Genomic DNA, 26,673 nt, shown 5'->3' with positions numbered 1-26,673 from the left:
CTGCATATATGAATATGGTACAGACTGAGCATCCCTAATCCAAAAATTCGAAATCTGAAATTTGGTCCAAAATCTGAAATTTTTTGAGCTCCGACATGATGACATAAGTGGAAACTTCCACACATGACCTCATGTGACGGGTGCACAAAATTATTTAAACTATTGTATAAAATTACTTTCCGGCTGTGTCTGTAACGTATGTATGAAACATAAATGAATTTTATGTTCCATCCCTAAGATATCTCATTATGTATATGTAAATATTCCAAAATCTGGGAAAATCTGCAATCCACAACACCCTAGTATCAAGCCTTTCGGATAAAGGATACTCAGCGTGTTTGTATAAAACACTTCATTCCATCTGAATACTTTGGGTCATTGCAGTGCGAATTCGAAAGAAGAAAACCAGATGGAACAACAACATTGGGACTTCTCCATCCTGTGGATCCCATTGTAGGAGGTAGGATCAGAGTAAAACTGTGCATGAACTTGATGCTGTTTGGCAGAGAACAGTAACCTGGGTTAACATTTTAAAGCAACAAGCTTGAATATTGATCAGTCTAACTGTGTCATTATGCAGAGGATCTAGCTAGACGTCATGTATTTCATGGTAATAGCTAGCCTAACTTTCACTTCATCTTAGAATAGGTACGGTATATCAAGTTTTCCTTAAAATTCAAAGTTTTGAAATATTTTAAACCCACCATTAACAAAGCCATAATTTAGATAGTAATTCCTAGCCCTGATTTTAAGAGACTTTAGTATAGACACTCAGTTTAGAGGTATCTCATACCCACAGATTATGATATTATAAATTTAACTGATCTCTTTATTTCAGTGAATAAATGAATGTATATGCCACATAGTGCCTTAATAATAATGGAGGGTGTATGCTTAGTGACATCGTATCTTTCACTGAAGTCAGTAGAAAGTTTGTAAAGATTGGGAATCTTTAGAGCCTCAGTCATATTTTTGTTTTCTCAAATGATGTTTTAATGGAAATAATATAGGTTATATTTTGAAATTCAATGTCAGAATTAGAACTTTTTGTCACTGGTCTGAGGGGAGAATCATGTATTGAGATATGCAAATGTGACAGTGTTAATTTAGTCAACAAATATTTATTTTCATACTGTCATAATGAGAGAAGTAATTGGAAATACGAAAATGAATAATGACAGAATTTTTACCCTTAAGGCAACAGTCTCTGATGTTTATTGTTTGCTATGAGCAGGGTGCTGTCTTAGGAGCTAGCTGTATAGTAGAGAACAAAACAGAGAGAGGAGTCTCTTTTCCTTAGGTTCTATGGAGTCGGGGGAGGAGGGCTCATGTAAAAAGAAGTCTGTCCTTAATCAGTACTATGCAGGTATGTGTCTATAATGAATAAATACTACAAAGGAAGAGAACAGCTGTGATCATAATGGAAGATACCGACCTAGTGTTTGGGGGTCAGGGAAGGCGTCCTTAAGGAGATGATGTTTAGGTTGAGTAAGGGATGAGAGAACAGCAGGTGTGAAAACCTTGAAGCAGGGAATAGCATTTGAAGATGGAAAGAAGGGGACCATGAATGTTCTCTAAAGGAGAACAGTAATAGAAGAAAAGGAGCTAGTGCTGTTTTCAAAACAAAACTCAGTTTTTACTTTGATGCAAACAAGTAGAATTTTATATGACCATAGGTCAAAGAATGCCACCGGATTGAGAACATTGCTCTTTCTGGTATAGCTGTGGTAAACATTTGGTGTTAGGAGATGCAGCTAACTGATGGAGGTGACACCTTAAGATCTGCTGCTTTCTGTGAAGCCAGGAGTGTGGTCTCTGCCTTTGGTCTGGTTTCCTGGGTTTCCAGTTTCTGAGACATAATCAAATGTGGCCAAAGCTGATTTGGCTCCCCGTGTGCACAGCTCCCTCTGTAGGCCACTTTCGTGGTTTAAGGTAGAAGACACCCCTGTTCATCTTCTCAGCTTCATCATCTGGTACCCGTACCCATTAGGAAACCAAATTCCAGACTGTTCACTGAGAAGGAGAGGAGATCTGATTTAGATGTTCAGTTGGTTAACAGTGCCTTCACCACACCGGTCACTGGTGGCAGTAGCCTCCGTTGCAGGCTGATCATGTGACACAGACTCTTCTTCAGGAGAGCAGATGCCCCTCTGTTAGATACTGTGGGAGACCACATCTTCTCCTGCCAGCATCTTTTGCAGTCCCCTCAGGTGCCCACCCATGATTTCTCTATGTCACGTATTCCCAGCTTCATCACAGGGATTCATTCCTGGCTAATGCCTGTTCTCATTTCACTAAAAGTGTGCCTTTCATAGACACTCATTTATCCTTCATGTGTTAGTAGCCCTTTTGTCTTTAATGCAGGTGTTTTCCCTCAGTCTTTTACTAACCTTTGTACTGGTTAACTTTCATCTTAACATTAGAAATCCCAGCTTTTAAAAGTTTTCATGGCTTTTGTTTTTAATAAAAGTCTAATTTTTTAAGTCAAGTGTATGTGGTTATAAAGAATTCCAGGAAGCAGGAGAGTGTAATGAACAGGTCTAAGTTTTGGTCCTGGCTATAGCTCTGCCTTTCTGAGCTTTGATTTTCTTATAAAAGTGGGTGTAGTAAGGGTTTCCCAGCCTCCTTCACGGTCATGCAGATGCCATGCAGTGGTGTATGCGGAGTCACTCGGCAGAGGGCCCCGTGGGTCATGGCCATGTAGGCCTCCTTCACTGTGCTCAGTTTTATGTTGTAGAGCCAGGCTACTGCCCTGTGAGACTGGGAATGACAACTGGAAGACTTCAGTCTGGAGTGAATACTTTGCAGGGGTTCAAAGAGGATAAAAGGAACAAAGTCACTCCAGGTGAGGCTCCTGCATAGAAGTCATTTTTTTCTCTTCTCTGTTTTGGGGTATTAGGGAAAGGAAGCACAATTACGCTTTATTCACTAGATGGGTACCAGTATCTTGGTGGTATTTTTGCAACATTAATTAGCTATTTTATTAACTTCAGAAGAGACTGGAAAATTGGGTATTCATATTCAAAATGAGTTTTGTTCTTTATTGTTCCTCTCCTCTCCCTTGTAGGGAAGAATTCACTTGAGTTGTACCTTTACAAGTACCTGTTTGGGAGAAAATATCTTAGATTTGCGAACCAGTCAATGAAGTAGTAAAGTTAGGAGAGAATAAATCATCTTTTGGTAAAACAAGAAAATAGATTGACATACAAGTTAAAGAATAGTGTTACAGTATTTGATTTTTTCAACAGTGTTGTATTTGAATTATGGGCCCTACAGTTCTTATGCACCGCATTATGACTCCACATTTGCGAATATCAGCAAGGATGATTCTGATTTAATCTATTCAACCTATGGGGAAGACTCTGATCTTCCAAGCGATTTCAGGTGAGTCTCCAGTTAATATTCTGATTACATTTGTTTAAAAACATTAATGTACATACGTGATTTGTGGGTAGACTGACAAAACTGGCCGAGTAGTAAAAAATGTGCTCAGTAATTTTTTTTAGCTGACAATAATGGATTCATAGTTACTGTTATCCTTTAGTGGAGAGAGAGCATGTCTCCCTGATGGTGGCATCTGCAGTATTTTAATTCTTAAACAAAAGTATATTTTTAAAGAGACTACCTCAGCCAGTACTAAAGTTTAGGTACTTGTTACTTCAAAATGTTGACATGCCATCTGTTCTCTTATAACATGTTGTGTGTCAGTGAGTTATGGTCCAAACTTGATCAGTTTGGGAACCCACAGTGCATTTTGCCCGAGAAAGGAGGCAGGATAGGATGGCTCTATTCCATAGGCAACCCACATAAAAGCCTTTTTGACCAATCACATGCCAGGTAGACCATTGCAGTTAAACTCAGCCATTCTTTATTGCATGTTTCTGTGGGAAGATCATCTCTGTGTTCCTGTTTAGGATGCTGAGCAGTTTGGATCCCATCAACACAATGAGATCCATCCTGACTTAGCAGGATTCTGGCTCAGGACGGGATGCTGAGCTTGGGTTATGGCAGTAGTTTACTGGATATTATTCCTTCTTAGCAGTAGTACCTTGTTAATTTTCATTATGTGTAAGAAATTAACCCTGTAGATTCACCAGTCCCCTGTTTCTCTGATAAAGGGAGAATCTGTTCACTTTCACATTAGTAAGTGTGGTTTGATGGTGGTGGTTTTTAACAGGGTAGGGGTCCATAAGTCTGAAGTTGACTGTGGTTTCAGATCAAGCCATTTAATCTTTTAGACCTCAGCAGCCTGAATTAATTCTTTCTGGATTATGTATCTGCATACCACAAATAGGGATTGCACAGGGAAACAATACTGGCAAAGGCCCATGCCCTCTTGTCAAATGATGACAAGTGCTTTGGAGAAAAGTAAAGCAGCAGAGAAGGAGAGAGTAGTGCTGGGGCTGTGAGAGGGGTGCACTTTTAAATCAGTCAGGAAAGTCTGCACAAAAGGGAAAGTTGAGCAAAAACTGAAGGAGGTGAGGAAGCAAGCAAGGCTGCCACCTGAGAGAGCATTCCAGGCAGCGCAGGAGCTATGCAGAGGGCCTGAGTGAGAGCCTTCCCAACACACTTGAGGAACAGCAGGAAGAAGCAGAAGTGTGCAGGCACATGGCCAGGGAGGGCGTTGGTGAGAGTAGGTCCTTATAAGCACTTTGAATTTTATTCTCAGTGAGATGGAAACTACTGGTGGATTGCGAGCAGAAGAGTGACCCAGTCCAGCTTATGATGTTTAAAGGATCACCCTGGCTACTCTTGGAGAATAGACTGTAGAGAGGCAAGGACAGAAGTAGGGAGATGAGAAATGGACCGGGGGAGTAGCAGGTGAGGTTCTGAGAAGGGCTCAGTCTCAGCCAGTAGGATTTCTTTACTGATTGAAGTGGGATGTGGGAGAGATGTCGAGGCTGACTCCAGGGTTTGCACACTGAGCTTGGAAGGCTGCAGTTGCTATTTACTGAGAAAGGGGAGACTTTGGAACATTACTTAGTGGGGAAGATCTAGCATTTCAGTTTTGTATGTTTTAAGCTTGAGATGTCTGTTAGACTTCCATGTGGAGCACCAAAGGGTGTGGTCCAAACTGGACATGTGACTTTTGAGAGTTTTTTGATCCCAGATGAAAGTCCTGAGGTGAAGGTGATCACTGTAGACAGGAAGTGAAAGGGCGGGGAGCAGAAGATTCAGGGACTGAGCCTGCACCCCTGTCACTGAGGTCTCATTTTTCTTTGGAACATTTTATTTTTACTGTGTTCTTCATATTAATTCTCTCATGATAATGTTATTGCTAATTTGTAGATACCATGTTGTGTCTAGGCAGAAATTTGATGTCTTGATGTATAACCGAGGGCATCTAATGGGAACAGTTGGCTCTGATAGGAGGATAAAGCCAGTGGAGGTGATTTATGTGAGACTTTCCTCTCTCTCGCAGCATCCATGAGTTTTTGGCCACATGCCAAGATTATCCGTATGTCATGGCAGACAGTCTACTGGATGTTTTAACAAAAGGAGGTCATTCCAGGACCCTACAAGAGATGGAGATGGTAAGAACGCTGCTAACGGAACAGGGTAATTTATTATCGACTCTCAAGCATTAGTCATTCAGTATAATGAAACCATGGGATTAACCAGTATGACAGCTGAACTCCGTGGCCCTGAAAGACAGCCCAGCCCGGGTGGAGGCCACGGGTGGACAATGAACGGAAAGGAGTAGCTTAGCTACTAGGATCTGTGAGGGCCCGAGCATTATCCTTATCTCATCTTGGGATACATGTAGGACTCAGAAATGGGGTTTACAACTCAGAAGTCGGTGTTGTGTCCTCTAACAAAAAAGCAAAGTTTTGCTCACTGGCCTGAAACTAAGTTGGCTAAAATGATAGGGAATGGCTTTTCCTTATGCAGTAATAGCACATTGGGAGGAACCTCAAGTTAAAAAGTAAAAAGCTTCCTCATTGCTATTTTATTAACACTTGTAAGCTATCTCTAGTGCAGCTGCAGATAGTTCGTAATCTGGAATCATTCAGAGTTGTGGCTCAAGGATTAGAACCAGAAAATGTTCCTGCTGATACAGAAGAGAGTTGATCTCCAGAATGTTCCTGTCACAATAGTTAGAGAAACCCTGTGTCTCTTGGAGATCTAACTCTTAATGGTGACTGTGACTGTAGTGCCTGGTACCCTGCTCACAACCGCACATATGGTTGCTGGGTGACCTGTCAGCAGAGCTGAGGTTAGTGCCTCAGTCAGGCTCAACGATGACTGCTGTAAAATATCCGCACTCAGACCGCTTTCATCACACAACCTAAAAAATGAAACTTTACATCAATTAAAAATACACATTTTTTTTTACCATATCCTTCTCATCAATTAATCTGAATGAATTAATAATCTAACGAAAATTGAATATTTTTCATTTGGTGAATATGGCAATGTGTTTCAAAATGTTAAGTGTCTCTGTCCTTCAATATAGCAGTTCTCAGAATTTATTCTAGAAAAAATATAAAAGTTACATATAAGGATACATTGTTCATAATTTTTAGAAATTGGGAATTGGTTAAATAACTGACAACAGAACCTTTCAAAGAAAGATGACATCATTGATTGATGTCCATGATACATCTGTCTCTTGTTCCTGGGTGCGTTATCTGTGCAGAACAAGATTGAGCAGCTTTCACATTCTCTGTAGCATTTGATTATTTTTCAGTAATCCTCTGCTATCTGAGAATATTGCTCTGTTCATGAACAGTAATCCCTAGAACTCCTTCCTGTCTTCTTGTCAGGGATTTTTCTAATAAAAACAGATACCGTTTATTTACGTATTTATAAGTTATTTACCAAATACCTTCTTAAATATGTATGTAGCTTTTGATCAGGCATGGAAATAACATCACCAGTAGTAAGTACCCCAGCTCACGGAATCCTCTCAAAATGCTAATAATTGTATTTAGTCATTTTGGTCTGAAAAATTATATTGTAGTAGTCCATATTTGTATTCATTTTCTCTTGCCAAGAAACTTCTGACACTTTTCTCTTTTCCTTGATATTTACCTTCATGTGTTTTCCTAAAAAGCTGTTTTTCTTTATCCTTACAGTCATTGCCTGAAGATGAAGGCCATACTAGGACACTTGACACAGCAAAAGAAATGGAGGTGATTTTATTTTACACTTTACGAGAAATATTTAAATGGAAAATAAGGGGAGTAAGAGAAGTCTTGAGAATGGGAAGGCCTATTGGGTAAGAAGTAAAAGGGTTAGTGAGTAGAGTTGTGAGGGCCTAGCTGAAATGGCAAATCATAAATGCATATCAGTGCCAAGTTACACTATTATACAGTTTCTCCACCACAAGTTTTTAGCCCATATGTAGGCAGAGAAATCAGGTGGATCAATGGAGTTGGAGTTGGAGAGCCACACCATAGTATAAATGGAACCATTCGCTTTTGATTGCTTAATATCTGGGTTGATCTATTCCTAAAAAGCAATGTTGAGGTTATGGAAACTCTGAGTCTTAACGATTCTGAAAATAAAAACTCCACCTTTTTTTTTTTTTCTTTGAGACGGAGTCCCACTTTGTCACCCAGGCTGGAGTGTAGTGGCGCGATCTTGGCTCACTGCAACCTCTGCCTCCTGGGTTTAAGCAGTTCTCTTGCTTCAGCCTCCTGAGTAGCTGTGATTACAGGTGCCTGCCACCATGCCCAGCTAAATTTTTTTTTTTTTTTTTTTTTTTTTTTTTTTTTAGTGGAGACAGGGTTTCACTATGTTGGCCAGGCTGGTTTCAAACTCCTAACCGCAGGTGATCCTCCCACCTCGGCCTCCCAAAGTGCTAGGATTACAGGCGTGAGCCACTGCACTGGGCCGGCTCTATCCTTTTTAAGATTTTGTTTCTCTCATGCAATACTGACAGCCTAGTTTGGGGGCCTGGAGAAGACCCAGGAAGTGTGTCAATAGGAATGCAAGTATATGGACTAGACGGACTGAAATAGTCTTTGAATCTCGAAAACACAAGGCATTGTCATCACCAAAAGCTCTTCACAGTTTAAGCAACGATAAGGCTCTCATTACTTCATCTTTAGAATAGTTGCCATACTAAACAAATGATACAAATTGTATGAGATACACCATTACATTTCACAGAAGTGTGGATTTATTGAATACCTGTTTTTGCCAAGATTTGGGAATAGCATTTTAAAAGGGTGTTCTGGAAATTCATTTTCTGTAAGCATCAAAATTAGGACTCCATAGTAAATAGGTAGAGTAACTTTGCCTGTAAATACACACCATCTTAGTAATTTCTAGTTAGCACTGCTGTGGCTTAGCAAACTCCAGTAATTGCCTGTTTTTCCTTTTGAAGCAGATTACAGAAGTAGAGCCACCAGGGCGTTTGGACTCCAGTACTCAAGACAGGCTCATAGCGCTGAAAGCTGTAACAAATTTTGGCGTTCCAGTTGAAGTTTTTGACTCTGAAGGTGAGTGTCTCCAGAGGGTTTGATTGAAAAACTGCATGATGTAGGCAGTCAAGATTTCATGTCTCATAAGTACAGATTAATATAGCCATTCACCACAGGAAGATCTTGGCTTACCAAGTTAAATGAATGGGTATAGTGTGTTGATTTCATTTCAAGGGGATTACTCTTTTGAAGGGAGAAGGCTAACCAATAATTAGCAAAGCCCTAGAGCCTAGGAGTCAGTTTATTACACAAGATCAAACACAAGTGTGTCTGTTTTCTTCCGTGTGTTCTTTTCCTTACCACACAGAAGCTGAAATATTCCAGAAGAAACTTGATGAGACCACCAGATTGCTCAGGGAACTCCAGGAAGCCCAGAATGAACGTTTGAGCACCAGACCCCCTCCCAACATGATCTGTCTCTTGGGTCCCTCATACAGAGAAATGCATCTTGGTATGTTTTGCCTCCCATAAGAGGAGAGTCACGGGATGCTTCAAAGAAAAAACTTCTGAGTACAGTGGTAATGGCACTATAGAGTAATGCTGATGTGAATCCCAGGGACAGTTGTGTTTTGGTTTTGTTTGTTTTGTTTTGTGTCTTGCATTTGTACATTTACTGTTCTTTGGGATGCCTCTGTCTAAAGGAACCATGTTTCAGTATCTGGAACTATCTTTGTTTTTCTTGTTAGCTGAACAAGTGACCAATAATCTTAAAGAACTTGCACAGCAAGTAACTCCAGGTGATATTGTAAGCACGTATGGAGTTCGAAAAGCAATGGGGATTTCCATTCCTTCCGCCGCCATGGAAAACAACTTTGTGGATTTGACAGAAGGTACGTGCCCTATTTTCTCTGGAAAAGTGGAAAGCTGTAGTGACTACAGTCATCCCTCAGTGTCTGCCCGAGATTGGTTCCAGGACCCCAGATTTGGTATCTACCCCACAAGGATACCAAAATCTGTAGATGCTCAAGTCCCTAACATAAAATGTATTTGCATATACCCTACGCACAACCTCCAGTATACTTTAAATCATCTCTAGATTACTTATATACTTCGTAGAATGTAGTTAATATACTGTATTTTTTTTTTCATTGTATTTTTTTAAGTGGATTTTTTCCCCAAGTATTTGTGATTAGCAGTTGGTTGAATCTGCAGACGTGGAACCCGTGGCTAAGAAGGGCCAACTATAAAAGGAACATTAGTCTTCTCCCTTCAAATAACACTTGAAAGGTTTTGTCTGTTTTTAATGTATAAAACTATTCTTAGTTTTCCTTTTATCTTGTCTAAAGAATTAATAAAGATTTCCTGTGTGCAGAAGAGCCACAATAATAGCCTGATAATGCGCCTAGTGTTCAACCTTGGATGTGGTAAAGAATGGCTCTCAGCAGTTACAGTTCTGGATGGCAGCTTGACCTTCATGTCCCCTTTTTAATTAAAAGGTAAAAACAATGTTGAATTAAGTGATGTCTTTTTCTTTCAGATATTGAAGAACCTAAAAAGACGGATGTTGCTGAGTGTGGACCTGGTGGAAGTTGAGGCTGCCTGGTATTTGATTATATATTATGTACATACTTTTTCATTCTTAACTTAGAAATGCTTTTCAGAAGATATTAAATATTTGTAAATTGTGTTTTTAATTAAACTTTGGAACAGTGAATTTGAGTGTTCCAGAGGTTGGACTTGTATTAGGTAATAAAGCTGGACCTGGGACTCATCTTGGTGGTGTATACAGAAAGGAGCCCGTGTGAGGAAGGAACGTGCTTGGGGCTGTTGCCATACCTGCACAGCATTCTTTCAAAATAGTGCCTGCCCGTGTTTCTTCCTTATGTCCCACAGACAGGACCTTCACTAAGAAACGTTCTTAAAATGGCCCCATCCAGTGAGATTTTCCATTATACGAACATACTTGAAATAATTTTACAATTTACTAGTGTGGTTCTGCCCCTGCATACCCAATGGGAATGATGCACTTGTATGGGTAATTAGGCATCTCCCACCCTCCCCCGACAAAAGCACACTGGGAGTTTTATAGCAGGGTCACATGGCTAGTGTTTTTTGTTTTTTTTCCATTTTTTAAAGAGGAGTTACTAGTACTATAGCAAAGTAATAAGCCAAATAAGATAAACTAAGTCATCCTTGAATACATCAGGTAGTTACCAGATTACCAAAAGGTGACATTTCTATTTACTGTTTATCTGAAATACAAAGGTCAAGTACCCAAGCAGTTGAACTCTTAAGTAGGAGACCACAAAATGCATGGCCCCCTTTTATCAGCAAGCTGAGATAAATGGTGATTTTTCTGAATCTGTCTAGAACCTGTTATACATAAGGGAAAAAGGATGGAGATAGCCTTGTTCAGTGAACAAATTAAGTTTGAAGGCCCTTATACAATCCTTCTATAAATCACCCAGGCAGGAAGCCATTTGATTTCCATTTTCCTGACTTTGAAAATTAGTATTTAGGAAGAACAAGTAGGGTAAAGGAAAATTAATTCCCCCAAAAGACTCAAAATCTTATGCTAAAAGAGTCAAATTTTCAAGCTGTTTTAGAGACTACTTTTAATCTCTAGTGAGTTCCTGAGGACCAAGAAAATACTTAAATTTAAAATACCTTCGGATATTTGAGTTTTTTAAATTGCTAATTTAATATGTATAAAAAGCAGCTAAACACTGGTACTTTATAAAAATGAAACAGCATTTTGAAACAAATGTTACAGATCTATAAATACTCATTATATAGAATAAACCCTAGTTATTTGCATGCACCACCTCAAATCATGTTTCTTTACATTGACCTATTATATACACAGAGTATGCAGTGGTTAATGATCTTCTCTTCTGTTCGGAAATTTCCTCAATAAGGCAGAAAACTTCAGGTATTATTTTCACCAGTTAGGAGAAATTGTAAGGAAGTCCTTGACCCATAGAGAAGGTCACTGTTAGATACTTGTTTCTGTCATAAAACAGAAACCAGTAAAGAAATAATTTGGTAATTTAAAAACAGGTTCATAAAAAGAAAATACCTGCAGGTAATTTTTATGGTCAGTTATATTCTATAACCTGAACACTGAAAACTAAAAACTGACAAACTATTATTATCTGAGCACAGCACATGCTTTAATAGGAAATAAAAATGCATGAATGGTAATCAGTTATTTGTTAAACTCCCAACTGGGGTTTCTGTTACTGAAGAAAAAAACAACTTAAATATTGCAAGAGTACAAATAAGCTGACCTCAGAGAGGCCCAGTGCACTGATGTGTTTCCATGTTATATTAGCAACAGAAACCTTCCTGACTTCCCAGGAGAGCCCCCGCTGGGCAGCCCTGGTCACAGCTAGATCTTGCGAGCACAGATTTCAGTATAGTATTCATGTGAAACCAACCCTTCATGTAAAAAGTTGGTGTGTAAAAAAGGCAATTTAAGCGAGGCTAATTGCCCTTACCAGCATTGTTGCCATGAAATTCCTTTATACAGCAAGTTCCTCTGTTCACACTGATTCCAGTTATGTGCAGTACATCAGAGCTGTCACTAGTCCACCCAGCACCTTTGTGCAAATTAGAATACGCCTGCCCTTCCTCTGGCTGATAAAGCCACACATGACACAGCACAGGCAGGCAGGCTCAATTTTCGTCCCCTCCACTGCCACCCCCACACTTAGCTGTACTCTAATTTGCAGCCAGGGGGCAACTCATCCCAGGACCCCAACAAGTCCGGTCAGTCACCCAGTCTGCAACCCTGTATAATCTTGTAAAGGCTCCTGTATGCAAGACTTTCTGTAGAACTTAACGGGGTTCATGGTGACATCTAGCTAAGAATCCCTGCTATATAGGGAAACAGTACTTTAGAAATCCTGGCGATGCTCTAGTGATGAGGCCACTGGTTAAGTCTTTTGGTTATGAAGTCCCTTCAGAAAAAGGCACGGGCAGTTTTGTTATTTCTCACCCTGTTACAGTTAGGTTGACTTTCAATTCCTTGGAAAGTTGAAGCACCGGTAAGACACATCCCCAAAACCTGGCTTTTTGCATTTGCCTTGACTCGTGCAGTTTCAGAGCAAGAACGGCTCAGCATTTGTGAGGGGGCGGGCTTCCCAGATCCAGGAGCCTGTGCACGCACCCATGCCGAGTAGATCCTTGTAGTTTTGAAGCTCTCCAAAGTTAGCTGTGAAGACTAAAGGAAAGGAGAGATGCACTCACAGGTTGTCCAACTTATCTCTAAACAGACTTCATTCCTTTCCAGTAAGAAAAGTAAGATACAGTTGAAGGACGGCAGGGGAGAACGCAAAGATGCGTGAGTGATCAAGGAAGAGCTGAAAGGCCGCACCTTTCTAGGCACCTCTCTCCAGAATGCTTGCCTCACGAGCTGCCTCATTCAAAGGCAAGGCTCCGCTGCTCCCTGCCTTCTTGCTGTGACCACATTCCTCAGGACTCAACCCCCACAGCCAGCTGACCCCATAAGCTGACACCGGACAGTAGTCCTCCCTACATGTCAGTGGTTAAAAAGGCAGAGCATCCACTGGGAAGAAGAGATTTCTGTCTACTAGCTAAGAAGTCATTCAAAAGGATAAAACCCCCATTAATGTATTCATTTGAAACAAACATACCAGACAAGGCAAAAAGTAACAGTGCTAATTAGGTGTGTTTCTCTACTGTTTGAAACCGTTTACAGATGTAAAACACCCCTTTCAGCTTCATTTACCAGAATGCGGCTGTGAGAAACACTCTCATTGCTGGGCCCACCAGGGAGAGGGAGTCTCCAATCCGTGCCAGACAGCTCAGCTTACTCCCCCTTGGTGTCTAGAAAAACAGACCTCACTTTTGCATGCCCACAGGCCAATGAGGTGGGCGTCTGTTTTCATCATGTGCTAAAGTCGCCTCCATAGCACCTCAGGGAACAAAGATCTCAAAGTCAGCCCTGAACCAGTGAACATTCTCCAGCTTGCCTGGAAACTGTTACAGACTGGGCACAGAGGTTCTGGCCTCCCCTGCGCACAATGGCTCAGTGGCTGCTTTGAGCCAGAATCTGGTGCTGCATGTGTCTGAGAAATCCTTCAGTGGGGGTCCAAAGAAGCCAACATGCACAGCCATCTGCCAGGAGGCGGCCACACCCTCTGCATGCCTCTGGGATTGGCGTGGGGTGGAGTCTTCTCCTGGGCTTGCTTCAGGGAAGGAGATTGGCTTCCCAGCCTTTTCAGAACCCAGCAGGAGCCCTCAGTTCAGCCCCAGCCCCTGAAACTTGGCAGTGTCCGTACAGACAAAGTAAGTTCTCAGCTCGCCTTTGCCTTTGACATTGATCAGGCCACGGCATTCGCAAGAGTACCCGAGGCTCTGGAGGATGGTGCAGGTCTCCTCGGTAACCTGAAAAGGAAGAAGACCTGTGTCTTCAGAGGCGGGAAGAACACCTGTCATGGTAGGGACAGATAGAGACCGCCCAGGCACGCAGCCTGCCTTCCCCGGAGAGTGTGATAGCTAGAACCCTAGAACCATGGCTGCTGGTTGAGACAGCAGCTCTTAAGCCCAAGTCCTCTCACTTCTGGGGAAGATCCTTTCCCCTCAGTTACCTGCTTCCCCGATGGGTCTTTACCTGGATTTTCCCAAGTTCTCCGGTGCTCTCCATTCGGCTGGCCACGTTGACTGTGTTTCCCCAGATGTCATACTGAGGTTTTCGGGCCCCAATCACTCCAGCAATCACAGGCCCATGGTTTATGCCTAAAGATGATGTTTACAGTTAGCCAAGCATGCAGGCAAAGCCTCAGGCTTCTGTCCTTAGGGGAGGCCAGAGAATCCATACCCCAGTACAGGATGCGGGGACAAAACAACTAGAGTGAAGGCTGGCTTGTTTCTCAGAGTCACCATGATGCAGTCGGGCTTGGGGTGTGAGGAGGGCATTCCCCGGCCAGCTCTTTTTCAGATTCAGAAGCCAGAAGTCTGGGTTTGATGTTAACACTTGTATCTGCTACTCTCCGTTTTAACAAAGGCCTGGCTTTGAGCGCAGGCCCACAACCATTTAGGTTTAGTAACTTTGCTTCCTTCTCTGTATTTTAAGGTTACCTGTTTACAGTCAATAATTTTGGTTCTCCGTTTTTTGTAGTTACATATTATTAAAACTCTCAATGGTAACTATATGCTAACTATATGCTTATGCAAAACGTCAGAATAATTGTCCAACTGCTGAGCTTGTCAGATCAGAGGGATTCTCAAACCTTTCATAATAGATGGCGAGGTGCAGCTGTGCTGCACAGACTGGGTGGGCTGGCCTAGAGGCAGGGGCTCCCCACGCCCCTACCGCCCGGGCTCACCGACGCGGAGGCGGAAGGAGTTGAAGGAGTGCCTGTTGATGCCGTCCAGCTTGCTCATCAGGGCGATGCTGAACTCCACCATGACGCCAATGTGGGCGTGCTGCCGCTCCAGCTCCTGTGGGACAGGCTGTGGGTCAGATCCTTGCATCTCCAGAGCCCCCAGACATAGTGGGCCTGGCGCGCCACTCTTGTTGAGGATCCCCACCACTAAAATCCTGGCAGAGCCCTACAAGCACCTGGGCCCCTCCCCCTCCCCCAGGACAGGATATGGACACACCCTTTAGGTAAGGTGACAGGTCACCTTTAAGTGAGGGCAGTCGGCTGAATTATCCCTCTTGGGCTTGAGTACCTGGTTCTCGTGCCCTGAGGCGACACTGAGCCCTGCAGCTGCCATGTATGTGCTGCCGATGGTCTTGATCTTCTCCACGCCGCTGAACTTGGGCTTCAGCAGGAGCTGCAGGTGAGAAGGAAGCGGTGAAGCAGCCGCCACTCCACAGCCACAGCCAGGCTGCCCCCACTCCTCAGGAAGGGTGTGGGGTTCCCTCCACCCATCGCCGCCTCTCGTACACACGTCTCACGCTGCCTTGCCAGCTGAGCGCATGACTAAGCATGGTGAGGACATGGCCCTTGGCGGCTCCTGCTCTTCCTGTCGTCTCCGTCCCCACACTGTCTCCCTCTTCCCTTCCATCTGTGTCTGCACAGAGCAAACACGGCATTATCTACACAGGAATGTAGATTCTTTGTCTCCAGCAAATAATTCAACCCAAACTGATTTCCTCTGAATCGGCTTGGTTGGTAGCGTAGGCTTAGTTGGAAATGAAGCTATTCTAAAGGGCCTGAGTCTAATCTTAGCAAGCTGCCCATCACAGAGAAGATGCCAACGAAATATTTGCTGCATAAAACAGAATGAAAAAGAAATGTGTACCTTCATATTCTGTGTAATGTATATTCCCCCAGGGGGGCCATGGTGCTTTTTTTTTTTTTTGAGACAGAGTTGTGAACTGTTGCCCAGGCTGGAGTGGAGTGGCGTGATCCCAGCTCACTGCAACCTCTGCCTCCCGGGTTCAAGTGATTTTCCTGCCTCAGCCTCCCAAGTAGCTGGGATTATAGGCACGTGCACTACCAAGCCCAGCTAATTTTCTGTATTTTCAGTAGAGATAGGGTTTCACCATGTTGGCCAGGCTGGTCTCGAAGTCCTGGCCTCAAGTGTTCCACCCACCTCAGCCTCCCAAAGTGCTGGGATTATAGACCACCTTGCCCAGCCCTGTGTCACATTTTTAAATTGGGTTTTAGAATGGCAGGTGCCGCCGCCCTTCCCTCCCCAGCATGGGTTGGGACTGCTGCACAGGGCTGGGCTAGAGGCTGTACCTCGTCGAAGTCGGCAATGATCTCATTGAGCAGGCGCAGGCACTCCAGCCCTTCTTTGTTGACATCGCACTCTGTGTAGAACACTTTGAAGTCCGGCACGGAGGCAAACATGACACAGACGCAGTCATAGGACTGATGGTACCAGTCCTGGATGGGAAGAAACCGGACCTTACGCCACTTCACCTCTTGAGGGGATGGGAAGAGTGGCAAGGCCTCAGGAGCAGATGGCACTGAACTGCCCAGCCCAGCTTTCGGGGGGTTGGGAGGAAGGTGGGCTGCATGAGGTTCATCTGGCAGCTGTTACCAGGTGATTAAGAATCGGGTGGCCAGGGAGGGTCAGGCTCAGGTTGGTTTTTTGCTCACAGAAGCACCATGGGTGTTTCCATGTACACATGGGTTAAGAACCTCCGCAGTAGTGGAGGGTAACAGTTGGAGGTCTTCGTTCTCACTGGGCCTCTGTTTCCTATCTAGAAAACTTGCTACACAGAACTGGTAGAAGTACAGACATTTTCATCAACACAGAATGTCCAGATCACAAACCGCTGAACACACATTTCATCCTCGCCACAAGCCTGTGGGGAAGTGCTGTCAGCCCATTTTACAGAGGTGAAAACCAAGGCCCAGGAAAGCAAGGTGCCTTGTCCACAACCACACTTGAGCCCAGGTCCTTGACCCCAGACCTGTTCTCTCACAGCTGATCCCATACATTGTTGCCTGGGCATCCCGGTGAGGCCAAGACCTGAGGAAGCCAAGCTCGGTGTGCACTCCAACTCCACACCTTCACCCTATGGACTGCGCCTGGACCCTCCGCCTCCCTGCCTCCGCCCCAGCCCCTTCTCAGCACACCTCGTTTAACTTGTCACCGATAAAGTGGGCGGCCACGTGGGCTGGCAGGACGTTCTCCAGAAGAAGGCGGTTCACGTTCTCCATGGTCTCAAACTCCTCGTGCTCCTTCTTGAACTTCTTCTTCCATAGACAGTCCAGGCGGCAGTAATAGTCAATCTGCAAACGGCACGAACATAAGTGCCCTGTCCGCAGGCGAGCAGGGGCCATGCTGCTGTGCATCTCCTAGCTGGGTCTGTCTGTCCCTGGTGTCCTTGGAGCCTCTGGCCAGGGGACCAGTGCTTTCCTGGCAGGACTCTGGTCTGCTGCTGCTCCACACAAGCCCACTCCACCCCATCTCCAGATGGAGGTGAGGAAAAGCAGGCAGAGCTTGGGTGGGGGGGCCAGCCTCCATACCTGTCTGGAGAGCGTGAGCAGGGTGATGTAGAACAGGACCAGGTAGAAATTGGTCATGGTCTTCAGGTCCCTCCAGGAACAGCTAGGGGTGCTGCTGGATATGAAGGGAGGCCCAAGTCATTCCCAGCACTCACCACCCCAACCCATCGAGTCATGCTCTCCAGGTGCCACGCACACCCAGGGGAAAGGGGGAAATGGATTCTAATGGGGTGGGTGGAAAACTAGACAACTCTGGGGTATTGATAAAGGGAGGAGGGGTGAGGTGGGCAGGGAGGTGGGGGAGCCCTCATGGGAAAGACCTGATCTCACCCCTGAATGACCAGAATCAGCCGTGATGAGGGCCTGAAGGGAGCCCAGAGCTCCTGGTGAGCCAGGGTCAGTGGCAGGCGGGGTGGGGTGGATGGGTGGTATAAGGATTTTGCAGGTGCGGGGCAGACCCACAGGAGCAGATTCTGTTCTGGGTCCCAGGCTTCCAGCTTTTTTGTTTAGGGGGACCAGGTCCACTCCTTAATCCACTTGGGACCCAGAACCCCTAGAACCACACACCCCAGCCCTGCCAGCGCCTCAGGTATCACCACCTGTCTAGGAAGAGACGGAAGCAACTGCTCCTTCCAGAACTCGAGACCCAGGACATGGCCCTGACAGGCGCAGAGCTAGAGCTGCAGCCACCTTCCCTCCCCACCACTAGACTGGCTTGGAAACAGGGTGACCCGGTGGCCTCTGTCAGACCAGAGACTCCTAAAGAACCTGCCGGTGAATCGAATTCCTCGGCTCTGAGCGCTGGAGACCTGGGACCTGGGCAAGCGTCAGTCCCAACTGTGAGATGAAAGCCAGGCCATCTGCCAGCCCCACCCTGCAAGGTGCCCACTCCCTATGAACACAGAAGCCCCTTGGTGTGAGCAGGCACCAGGTGAACAGGCCACCATGGGGACGGGGATGGGCGGGGCCCCACCTGGTGGTACCATTGGGCTCGGTGAGGTTGCCCAGGCCTTGGCCGCAGCAGTCCCACTGCCAGCATGGGGAGAGGTTGAAGAGCACCAGGTAGGCCACCAGGGCCACTGTCAGCAGCACAACCTTTGGTTCCAGGCTCATCCTCAGGAAGACGGAGCAGGCGATGAAGCCCAGGACACAGCTGCAGGTATAGTACTGAGGGGTGGGGTGTCACTCAGGACAGAGCCACCCCACCACCTACTCTCGCCTCAGGCCCAGCACATACCCCAGAGCTCCACTCCCCAGCACCTCAGCATCACCCTCTTGCCTTACCACCTCCCTTCTCAACAAAAAACAATGAGACCTAAGAGTGTCCATTGTTTTGTTGTTTTTACTGTAGTTTTATTTCTTATGAAGTGTGCTCATTTAAAGGGGAAAAAACATAGTATGCAGATGCTCTGGATATGACAGACCACGGTCAAGGTCAAGGCCGGAGCATGCATGCATCCAAGTTGCCTCCCTGAGTTTTTGTGAGCTTACCCTTCCAAAGGACCTCTGCCCTGCTCAAGATTGTGCTGTGGCTCCCCAGCCCCCAGAATAAAGACCACGCTCTTCACCCTGGCATTCTTGCACCTCCCAATCTGGATCAAGCCTGCCCCTGGCTCAATATCCCGGTTCTTCCCACTCCCTCCCCAGGAGCCAACCCACCCAAAACCCCACTGCTCCCAACACACGCCTCGGCTTTTTCCCCACACCATCCCCTGTCCCAGAACCTTTCTGCTCTTTAGAGCACTGCCACCCTCTGAAGCTGCAGTCTGCTGTCTGCAAGGGCCTCCAGGCAGAGACCTTGACCTCTGCCATCAGCCTGCCTGAGACTGCCCTGGCACCACCACCTAATGAAACCCCTCCCTGAGCTGCAAATACTCGTGTATAAAACAGCGGCAGGCCTGTCAGAGAGGAAGTACCCTGACCCGGAGATCCCCACAAGGCCAGATGCTCCCCTCACTCCCTGCCCGCCCACACAGCCTAGACCAAGCCTGCCAAGGCCAGGACTCCTCACTCCCTTGGGCCAGAGTCCAGCTGGGCCCATGGGGCCCTGCTTTCCCAGCTCTGCAGGAGAGGCTGGTCTCAGCCTCCACGTGCTGTGCTCTCAGGGGTCAGCACCCATGCTTTGAGGGTCCGAACTGCACCCCCGGCGGCAGCAGCCCCACTCTGAGTGAGGCCACGGAGCCGGGCCCAATGCACTCACCGGGAGGGGCTCGCACAGGGCTCTGGTCTTGCTGCTCGCAGCTGGTAGGCCTGTCTCGTTGCCAACAGGCAGCTCTGGGAAAGGCATCAGGGGCTGCAGAGGAGACGGGTCCCCATCAGAGTTAGTCCAGGGACAGGAACACTGGAACCTGCCCAGGCCATGCAAGGTGGGCCCCAGGCAATCATGAGTGTCACAGCAGCCTGAGGTTTCACGTTGGGCTCAGCTCTGAGCATGGCTCAAGCCACCGTGCCGACACCCCACAGCAGCCATCGGGTTCACCGGGCAGAGGGGCTAGGAGATGAGGGCACAGTCACCCCCAGAAGAGCAGCGGCCAGGGGGTGGGGCCGGGACCAACATTTTTAACCTCCCCAGTGACCCTGAGGGAGGTGGTCACAGTAACACATTCCAAAAACCCAGGGTCCAGGGCAGAGAGGTGAGAGAGACCCTAACCTGGGATGCGGGGTCCAAGAGGCGGGTAGACAAGTGTCCCACAGGCTGCTTTCTGCAGCACTGAGCCTCTGAGCACCAGCAGAGGAGCAAGGGTTCATCCCCGAGAGGAGAAACTGAGTCTCAGAAGGGCCATGAAGAATGAATGGGGTGTCAGGATGTGGTGGCTCAAAGCATCCCATCCTCCTGGGGCTGGCCACACAAGCTCTCTGGGCCCCCAGAGTCCTCATTTGAAAACCCAAAGATGAGGAGCCCTGAGTCTGCAAAGAGGAACCCCCAACGGCCACCTGCTGAGCTTGGGGGAGAGGTCAACCAGAGGCAGCTTTTAAGGCCACACTGTAGGCATCCCAAATCTGGAGGTCTCCCTCTTCCCAGGAGGCCTGCCTCCCCACCCCAGGACCCACCAGGTTGACGATAGCCACAGTGAGCAGGCTGCCGATGGTCAGGATGGCCAGGGTCAGCCTCAGCAGGGGCTGCGTCTCCACCCTCTCGGAGATAGTGCAGAGTGTCCCCCGGGCTGGGCACCACCTCTGTGGGGTAACAGGGTCAAGTCACCCACAGCCAACAGCCTGGGCAAGGAGGGCTGGTTGCAGGCAGCCTGGGGAGGGGTCCCTCAGAAGAAGCCTCCAGGGCACTCAGGAAATTGTCCCTGAGGCAGGAGAGATGGGCACCCAACCTTGACCAGAGCAGGGGCTCAGCCCGGCCAAGCTCACCAGGGAGGACTCCTGGGCAGGCGTCCCAAGGCAGGGAGAGAGGGTCCAGGGGGCCAGAGCTCCCTACTTACCGAGAACTTGGTGGCAAAGCACAGGCCCAGTACCAGCCCCAGTACACAGGCCACCAGCCCAAAGGACACACCCAGTGCTGCCGTCCTGGAGAGGAGGGAAGAACTTCAGTTCTGCCTCGGGCCTTCTGCCCAGGACCACTACCCCCACCAATCCTCTGGCTCACAGCCACCTGTCCCCACCCCACCTGGTATTCTGCCCACAGCAAAGGGGACCTGTGAAAACTGTGGCCCAGCTGCCCCATGGGCAACACACAGGGCCCGGCTAGACCATGAAGATTGAGGTCAAGACCATGGCACTCTTTTTGGTCCAAGTGTGTAAGAAATGAGCAATGTCTGCTGCCTTTAGACTCAGAAAAAATACAGTCAAAACGTGTTCCCTATTATGTCTTTTTTTTTTTTTTTTTGAGATGGAGTCTCAATCTGTCACCCAGGCTGGAGTGCAGTGGCGTGATCTCGGCTCACTGTAAGCTCCGCCTCCCAGATTCATTCCATTCTCCTGCCTCAGCCTCAGCCTCCCAAGTAGCTGGCATTACAGGCGCCTGCCACCACGCCCGGCTAATTTTTGTATTTTTGGCAGAGACGGGGTTTCACCATGTTGGCCAGGCTGCTCTCAAACCCCTGACCTCGAGTGATTCGCCCCTCAGCCTCCCAAAGTGCTGGGATTACAGGCGTGAGTCACCGCGTCCAGCCTCCCTATTATGTCTTTATTAAGCATAGCCAAAACCACAATCCTGATCGATGCTTCGGCCTAACTGCTCTTCTAGAAAGCACCAAGTAGCTGACCATAGATACCCCTTCCCTCTGATTTCACCCCCATCCGTATACCCCACCAGCAGGGCCCTAGAGCCAGAAGCATGAATCTCAGTGACTTTTGGATAAATCATTAACTCTCTGTGCCTCAATTTCCCTGTATATAAGAGAGAAAGGATGGTGCCTACAGTTTTCAGAGTCTATCCTCCTAGCACTCCAAACACCTAAGGCAAGGGCTGCCAACCAAAATGCCTGCAGGCCACACATATGACAGGTGACTGAGGGGAGAGACGTTAGGGAGTAGGGAGGCCTGTGGCAGAAAACACACATTCTATTAAAAAGAAGTGTTGGTAACTCAAGGTGTGCAGCCACAACCTCTGGTCCAGTTGCTGGGACCCCAGCAGCCGACCCCTTCCAGCCCAAATCATGCAGCTCCTTGCAGGTTCTCTGGTGGGTCCTGCCATGGTCGGTCACCTTCCAGCCTGGATCCCAGCAGGCTGGACCCCCACACTCCTCCCCACAACTGACCTGGGCATGAGCAGGACGTGGACGAGCAGGATGCAGACAAAAATCAGGCCGGCGCAGGCAAAGTCGTGGCGGGCCCGGGGGATGGGTGCCAGGCGGTACTGGGGGCAACAGGGACTGTGAGGGGTGGCCACCTGCAGTGCCACTTGCCCACCCCGCCTCCAGTGAATCAGCTTTAAAAAAACACCTCCTTGCTGGGACAGTGGCTCACACTTGTAATCCCAGCACTTTGGGAGCCAAGGAAGAAGGATCACTTGAGCCCAGAAGTTTGAGACCAGCCTGGTCAACATAGTGAGACCCTATCTCTATTTCTAAAATAAATAAATTAAAACCCTCCCACCCTCCCGGAGTTCCAGGTGATGTGACACTTGGTAAGTTTCATTTGTTCCCATTCTCCGCTTTTTCCTATTTGAAGACAATGCCTTCCCCTCCCCTACGCCACCCGTCTCTCTCTTTGCAAGGTCCCTGCAGAGCTCATGGCCCCAGGTACATGGATAGGAGCCAAGTCTGAGCTTCCGGGGCTGTCCTCGCCTCAAGCCAAGAAGCTGGCAGGTAGGGAGACCACCCCACCCCCACCCAGGTGCCATTGTGGGATCACAGCCCCAGAAGGGTTCCTGCTGCACTGCTGCAGAGAAGGAAAGCAGGCTCGGCGGCCCGGCCACACCAGCCACACCCTGCAGGTCACTTGGCCAGCAAGACCTGCCAGGCAGGTTTCCTCGTGACCTCACCTAGCAAGCCCCCAACTCAGGGAGCCCCACAAGAGGAAGTACTCCCAAATTTGGACTCTGGGTGCCACTTCCTCAGGCTGAGGAGGGAGAGGGGTACCCCTGGAGCACCAAGGGCCGGGACTGTCCTCTCTGACAGGCCACACCTGAAGCTGGGGACAGGCTCTGAAGCCTCTGAGAGCCAGTTTCCTGTGTGAAGTGGTACAGCAGCACCCCTGGGCTGGCCGTGTGACGGTTAAATTGTATAATGTGGGTGCCGAGGATGCTGCCGGAACTCAGAAGGCACTCAGGAAAGAAATGGTCGTTATCAGTACAAAAAGCTCGTAGCAGCAAGTCAGGACAGTGATAACTGAGTTTTGGGTTCTCGTCTCATTGCAAGGCCAGTGCCGTCAGCCTGAGGCATCCATGGCAGGATCTGCTAAGGCTTTGCACTGGACGGAGCAAAAGTCTTGAAGACCCATGGAGGCAAATCTCTGATGGCGCATTTGGGTCATGGAATGAGGCTGACAGGAGAGAGCGCCAGGCTGGTGCTGCACTGGCCCCGCCCCCACCCCCACCTGGGAGCAGCGGTGGATTCTCAGTGCCCCTCCCCTAGCCGGTCTTGGGAATGCAGGCTGCCCCATGACCTGTGCCTCCCACCCCACCCCAAGCCTGGAGACCCTGTCCCTCTGTGGGGGAGGCTGCTGGGGGTCCTCACCTCGCGCTCAAAGCCCTTCTCCAGGAAGATGGACCCGAAGGTGTAGAAGTCGTCAGACTTGGAGCAGCAGGGCCTGTGGGCGGGGGCAGCTGTGGTGAGATGGGAGCTGGGAAGGGGTCCATTCCCTCGGGAGGTGGCAGCAGGCAGGGGGAAGGAACAAGACTGGGCCACCAGGCATGGGGCATGAGGTGGGTGTGCCCACATAGGGGACCCCTATCCAAGGGGGAGAGGAGATGGGGGTGGACAGAGGTCTCAGGCCTCACCTCGTGGAGCTGAGCCCCTCGATGGCTGACAGCATCTCGTCATCGTACGAATCGTCCTCCGACCGCCCCTTGGGGGACATGCTCCTGGAATCAGATACCAACAACAGGATGGGCACAGGGACCATCTCCAACTCTCCCAGAGGAGGGCGTGGGCGTGGGCGTGGCCACCAGTGCGGTCCCAGAACCTCGTGTGGGATGGTGAAGGAATGGGTGGGTCCCACTGAGGCCCAGAGAGGGCAAGTGAGGACCCAGCATCGTCCAGCATGGCCCAACTGGCCAGCAGCCCAGCCACATGCAGAGGGCAGACCCGAGCCCCAGTCCAAGGCGTCTTCAGCTACACCCCCGGGGTTGGCATGGAGACCAGAACACCCACAGGCATCTCCTTCCCTTCCACCGACTCCACTGACCCCGCCAGGGCACCACACAACAGGTGCTCCATCAAGGCCATGTAGAAGGGCCAGGAGCCAGGAAACTCTGGTTCCTAGAAATGCTTTGACCCAAGCCCTGGCCAACTTCACAGAGGTCCTGGGCTGGGCCTTGCGGAGCTGCCCACTGGACAGAGGCTGGTCAGGGCAGCCTGCTTGGAGGAGGTGGCTGCAGCAGGACTTGCCAGGATGGCAGGGCACGCACCTGTCTGGGGTCCGGCGGTGGCGCTGGGGAACGCTCTGAAAGGGAAGGGAGGAAAGGATACAGTCATTCCCCAGAACACTGGGCCCTGAAGGCCACTGCTGGGCCAGGTGCAGCCCCTCCAGCACTTGATACACAGGACAAGGTGTCGGGGTCATCCAAGCCACAGACATCCTGACTACAACTGAGCATGGTCCAGGCACCAAGGAAGACAGGGATGTTCCTGGCCATCCTGGCGTAGTCTCCAAATGCCTTTGCTTCCTCTCCAGCCCCAGGAGGTAGGGCAGAGGCTGTGGCCATTTTACAGATGGGGACAGTGAGGCTGAGAGGGTAGGAGATCTTTAGCACTCACTCTCCTGCCCCTGGCTTGGGGCCCCAATCCCTGGCTCTCTGGGTGGGAGGGGGACCTACCTTAGGCCTCCGCCCATTGGGGACGGGGGTCTCGCCACTGCTCACGCTCTCGCGGTGGTTGAGATGCGCAAAGGGTCGCGCTGCCCCCCAGGACTCGAGGTACCGGGTCATGCGCACTGACGCCCGCATCTTCAGGGCCGCATCCCCCTTGGGTCTGTGGAGGTGTTGGCTGGGCGGGGGTGGCTGCTGGCTCTGGGGGCAGACATGGACACAGGCCTGTGCCACCTCCTCCCCTCTCGGCCCAGGAAGGGGCCGCCACTCCCATCCGGCTCTCCCTGAAGTGTGACACCACCCTGAGCCCATGAAAAAATAAACAGCAAAGAAGTTGCTCAATCCGCAGTCCCCTTGGAGAGTGGCTGCCCTTGGGGACTGGCCAGCCAAAGCCTGGTGCACACTGAGGCCAGGCCATAGGGGGTCGCAGCTCGGCGCCCTGGCCTTGCCCCAGGCGGAGAAGAGGCTAGCGCGTACCCACCACGGTACCCAACCCCACTCCCTGCTCTGCCTCCCCAAGGAGAGAGGCAGGGTTCGGGTCCCAAGCCCGAAGCCCCACTGCCCTTGAGGCTCCTTGGAACCAGAGAGTCCCTGGGGTCTGAGCACCCATCAGCCCCTCCCCAGGAGGCGCCTGGGGAAGCCACAGGCATCCTAGCCTGCCCTCCCACGTGTGGCCGGCGCGCGTTCGCTCCATCCTAGCCCGCCCTCCCACGTGTGGCCGGCGCGCGTTCGCTCCATCCTAGCCCGCCCTCCCAAGTGTGGCCGGCGCGCGCTCGCTCCTTCCTGTGGGAAGCGGCCAGGAGGAAGAGGGGCACTGGCCGCCCCAAGAAATGACCAAGCCAGAGGCCAGCCAACCCCCAAGGCAGCGATCCAGAGAGTTCCACTTGTGTGGCCCCCAACCGCAGATGGCACAGGGCCATGTCCTGCCACGTGCCTGCGAGACCCAGCCTTATGCTGGACACTCAGTAGCTCAGCCAGGCCCTGAATGCATGGCCAGCCCTACCCGCCAACCCCCTCATGCCACAGACCCGAGACCCCCCTGAGCCAAGAACAGCTGCCTGCAGCCTTCCTCAGTTGGGGCAGCCAGACAGGACTGGAAAAGGGGCAGGGAAGAGAAAGACCCAAAGGCCACCAGAGATGAGCTTAAGCCGGCTCCAGGTCTGCTGAGTCCTTAGCCCCTGAAACATTCCCCTGCCTCCAGAAGTCCTGTCTCCTAGGGCCCCGCAAACACCCCGTGGACAAGCCTCCACAACTACAAACACTCACTAAGCCACAGCTCAGCTTTCCTGGAAACCTCTTGCCTCCTTTTGGGATAGAAACATTTTTAAGTCCTTAGCCACGTCTATCTGCCTAGCCATGGGAGCCATGTGGAATTTGGCCTTGGTGAGTGTCCCGGAGCAGGAAGAGCTCGCTGGCCCTGTGGTGAGCAACCTGGTGGGGGTGGGTGCATTTCTCTGTCCCCTCGTCCATTGTGGCAACTCTGCCTACACAGTGCCCAGCCGTTCAAGTTCAAGGTCACTGGCACTCAGCAGAGAATCCAGACACCCTAGCCCCCTGAGAAACAAATAAAAAGCAGAAATAAATAAAAATCAGATTCCTCAGTTCTGAGCAAACACATCCTACTCAGAATGGGCGTGGCATTGGTATGAGCCCCATGGGGGCACCTGCAGCCACATCCAGTCCACAGGAGCCCACCTTGCCCCAGTCAGGTCATACAGCAATGGTGAGGCAAAGCCCATAGAAGCCAGTGCAGAAAATCTACCTCCGTGTCAAAAACAGGAGCTACAGACAAGTTCCCTGCACACAGGAGGGATGTCCCAAAGGTAGGAAAAATGCAGGGTGCTCGACCATGGGGCCCGCCACTGCCACCTTAGCATGAAGGGTCGGGGAACTCGCAGTTCACTCTGTGTCCATGAAAATCCCTGTGGAGGGAATACAAGAA

General features: G+C 49.1%; 2 protein-coding genes across 20 annotated transcripts in view; one reads left to right on the top strand and one right to left on the bottom strand.

Annotated features, from left to right (window-relative positions):
• The window catches only part of BRD7 (bromodomain containing 7), a 55,994-nt gene extending 41,445 nt beyond the window's left edge, over positions 1–14,549 (top strand). Inside the window, exons 9-18 of one of the 9 annotated variants that reach the window (XM_074027225.1) lie at positions 385–460; positions 2,738–2,845; positions 3,249–3,384; positions 5,423–5,534; positions 7,080–7,136; positions 8,339–8,450; positions 8,740–8,883; positions 9,119–9,262; positions 9,910–9,974; positions 12,667–14,549. In XM_074027225.1, coding sequence (XP_073883326.1) covers positions 385–460; positions 2,738–2,845; positions 3,249–3,384; positions 5,423–5,534; positions 7,080–7,136; positions 8,339–8,450; positions 8,740–8,883; positions 9,119–9,262; positions 9,910–9,965 — 945 coding nt within the window. In that variant the 3' untranslated portion in view covers positions 9,966–9,974; positions 12,667–14,549. Of the gene's footprint in view, positions 1–384; positions 461–2,737; positions 2,846–3,248; positions 3,385–5,422; positions 5,535–7,079; positions 7,137–8,335; positions 8,451–8,739; positions 8,884–9,118; positions 9,263–9,909; positions 10,140–12,666 lie in introns of those variants that run through there. The other 8 variants (XM_074027224.1, XM_005591885.5, XM_015443010.4 and 5 more) reach the window with 8 other exon arrangements.
• The window catches only part of ADCY7 (adenylate cyclase 7), a 70,877-nt gene continuing 57,262 nt past the window's right edge, over positions 13,059–26,673 (bottom strand). For 5 of the 11 annotated variants that reach the window (XM_065536755.2, XM_015443004.4, XM_065536752.2 and 2 more), the window contains 16 exons: positions 24,741–24,932; positions 24,333–24,367; positions 23,703–23,786; positions 23,440–23,512; positions 22,021–22,118; positions 20,743–20,827; positions 20,363–20,488; positions 19,512–19,604; positions 18,285–18,478; positions 17,333–17,426; positions 16,940–17,095; positions 16,094–16,240; positions 15,075–15,179; positions 14,726–14,840; positions 14,011–14,135; positions 13,059–13,784 (listed from right to left, as the gene is read on the bottom strand). In XM_065536755.2, the coding sequence (XP_065392827.1) occupies positions 13,638–13,784; positions 14,011–14,135; positions 14,726–14,840; positions 15,075–15,179; positions 16,094–16,240; positions 16,940–17,095; positions 17,333–17,426; positions 18,285–18,478; positions 19,512–19,604; positions 20,363–20,488; positions 20,743–20,827; positions 22,021–22,118; positions 23,440–23,512; positions 23,703–23,786; positions 24,333–24,367; positions 24,741–24,932 (1,869 nt within the window). In that variant the 3' untranslated portion in view covers positions 13,059–13,637. Of the gene's footprint in view, positions 13,785–14,010; positions 14,136–14,725; positions 14,841–15,074; positions 15,180–16,093; positions 16,241–16,939; positions 17,096–17,332; positions 17,427–18,284; positions 18,479–19,511; positions 19,605–20,362; positions 20,489–20,742; positions 20,828–22,020; positions 22,119–23,439; positions 23,513–23,702; positions 23,787–24,332; positions 24,368–24,740; positions 24,933–25,997; positions 26,104–26,673 lie in introns of those variants that run through there. The other 6 variants (XM_074027219.1, XM_065536757.2, XM_074027220.1 and 3 more) reach the window with 3 other exon arrangements.

The sequence above is a fragment of the Macaca fascicularis genome, chromosome 20 (assembly GCF_037993035.2).
Source record: "Macaca fascicularis isolate 582-1 chromosome 20, T2T-MFA8v1.1".
NCBI lineage: Eukaryota > Metazoa > Chordata > Mammalia > Primates > Cercopithecidae > Macaca > Macaca fascicularis.
Note: the sequence above shows the minus strand (reverse complement) of the source record. Positions and strands in the feature narration are given on the sequence as shown.